The 2,066-nt window shown below is 36.4% G+C and overlaps 1 protein-coding gene across 1 annotated transcript; it reads right to left on the bottom strand.

Annotated features, from left to right (window-relative positions):
• Positions 1-384: 384 nt before the first annotated feature.
• Positions 385-2,066, bottom strand: LOC110630006 (polygalacturonase). The gene is made up of 4 exons (XM_021777285.1): positions 1,592-2,066; positions 1,228-1,517; positions 908-1,136; positions 385-822 (listed from the first exon to the last, which is right to left on the bottom strand). Exons 1-4 carry the CDS (start codon positions 2,033-2,035, stop codon positions 631-633), a joined length of 1,155 nt encoding a protein of 384 aa, XP_021632977.1. The 5' UTR covers positions 2,036-2,066; the 3' UTR covers positions 385-630.

Here is a 2,066-nt window from a genome sequence, read left to right as displayed (position 1 = left end):
ATTATTTTTTTTATGGATTGTTTCTATAAATTCGTAGGAATAGTGAAAGAAAAATTAAAAATATAAATTTAGTAATAGAAAATATTGATTAGTGATGGATTACTTTGAAAAATCAAAGCATTAGTGACCAACTATTAGCGTTTAGCGATGATGAGCTATGATATTTCAAGGCATCAGCAATAGAGGAAGTTGATGATTATTAATTTTAGTGATGGAATTTATGACAGAAGCAGCGTTGCAAAATATAGCGGCAGATTTTAATCGCTCTAGTTTGTAGTTAAATTAATAAATTAATTTTTATTCGTATTTATTTTTAAATTGTGTGCACTGTTCGATTTTTAATATTGACATATTAGCGCGCCATTGAATATAGCAATAACAAATCATATATATTATATTCCTATGATCGATGATACAAGAAAATGAAGACATAAACAAATAAAATGCTGGGAGACAAACTCTTATTATATGCGCAAGGCCAGCCAGCTCCAAACAACTACGTGCTGGAATGCCATGGGCTCAAGCAAATTAATGAAATTCAAAACAAATTAACATTTTTAATTTACAAATAAAATCTCATATTTCTGTATTCCTATGAAGCCTAACACAAGACTTTTTCTCACTTTTCCTCTACAGACAGGCTCCATTAGTGTTATTGCATGATGCTTGAACTGGTTGGTTCTTGTAAGTGAGATTTATACCCAGTAATTTAATTCCACTGCATGGGTATTTCTTACTGCAATCAAATTTTACTGCAATTTCTGATGCCGATGATCCATGGATGTCAAGGTAGCTCACATCACTAATTTTTACTCCAGAAACCTATTCAAATCACAAATTTAGTTAGAACATAAATTAATTTTAAAGATTAAACTGGATAGTAATTCGTTGAATTTGGCATACGTACCTGGCCAGGGCAATCACTGTGGCTAGGGCAATAATTTTGATCGATCACCATGGGATTTTGAACATTATTCATGACAAGATGCTGGAAAACAATATTTCTGGCAAAACCATTACTAGGTCTCCCCCATGTCTTGATTCTCACTCCATTTTCAGTACCAGTAAATGTAGCTCCTGTGACTGTCACATTTTGAACTCCATTTTCTTGAACGTCCTTACCTAAACTTCCAATGCTAGTGCACAGACCACACAATTGAAAATTTTAACATGCAAAATTATGAATTGCGTTGAGACAAAAATTATGATATTTAACATTTATTTTACCTGATTCCATGGCCAGGTCCACAGGCAACATTTTGAATCCCCATATTAGTGGTGCCGGGGCCAATTGATACACAATCATCTCCTGTGCCAATCTTAGAGTTGAGGATGGTGACACCTGTTGATGCTTGAACATGAATCCCATCGGTGTTAGGGCTTTCCCCGGAGGCGATGATTTTCATCCCTTGCACTTTGACGTTTTGGCATTCGTTGATGACAATGTGAAACTTTTGGCTATTCAGTGACGTCAATCGGCTTATTACAATGTTGTTTGAATTTGTGAATTCAAGTGACTGCACATGCAAATAAGAACAATCATATCCATTGCTTGTATAAAAAAAATTATATCACAAAAAAATATGCTTACCGTTGCACCATCAGGGCAAGTCTTGCCAGAGTTCTTGCAAGACCACAAGCCAGTGCCTCGTCCATCAATAACACCACCAGAAACCTTAACCCCATTAACATGTTCAAAGATTATCCAGTTCTGAGAACTTCCTATAACTCTGTAATCTGAAGGAGCCACAAGGCTACCATCTATACGCAAAAAAGTAGCATTGTTTTTGCATGGGCCCTGGAATGCAACTCTACTTAGAAGGAACCTTCCCTTAGGAACGTAGATGGTGGCTGATTTTGTAGAGGCACAAGCTTGGGTCCAAGCTGCTAGAAACGCCTTGGTTGAATCTGTTTTGCCGTCAGGCTTGGCTCCATAGCTTCGCACATTATATTGAACAGCTCCCATTGATAAAGATGAGGCAAGAGAAATGAAGAGAAGTAGTACGTGGAAACTAGGGTTTGCTGCATGTGCCATTGTTATTATTCTCTGTGGTTGATACGATAAG

Source organism: Manihot esculenta, chromosome 1, assembly GCF_001659605.2.
Source record: "Manihot esculenta cultivar AM560-2 chromosome 1, M.esculenta_v8, whole genome shotgun sequence".
NCBI lineage: Eukaryota > Viridiplantae > Streptophyta > Magnoliopsida > Malpighiales > Euphorbiaceae > Manihot > Manihot esculenta.
This window is presented reverse-complemented; position numbering and strand designations above follow the sequence as displayed.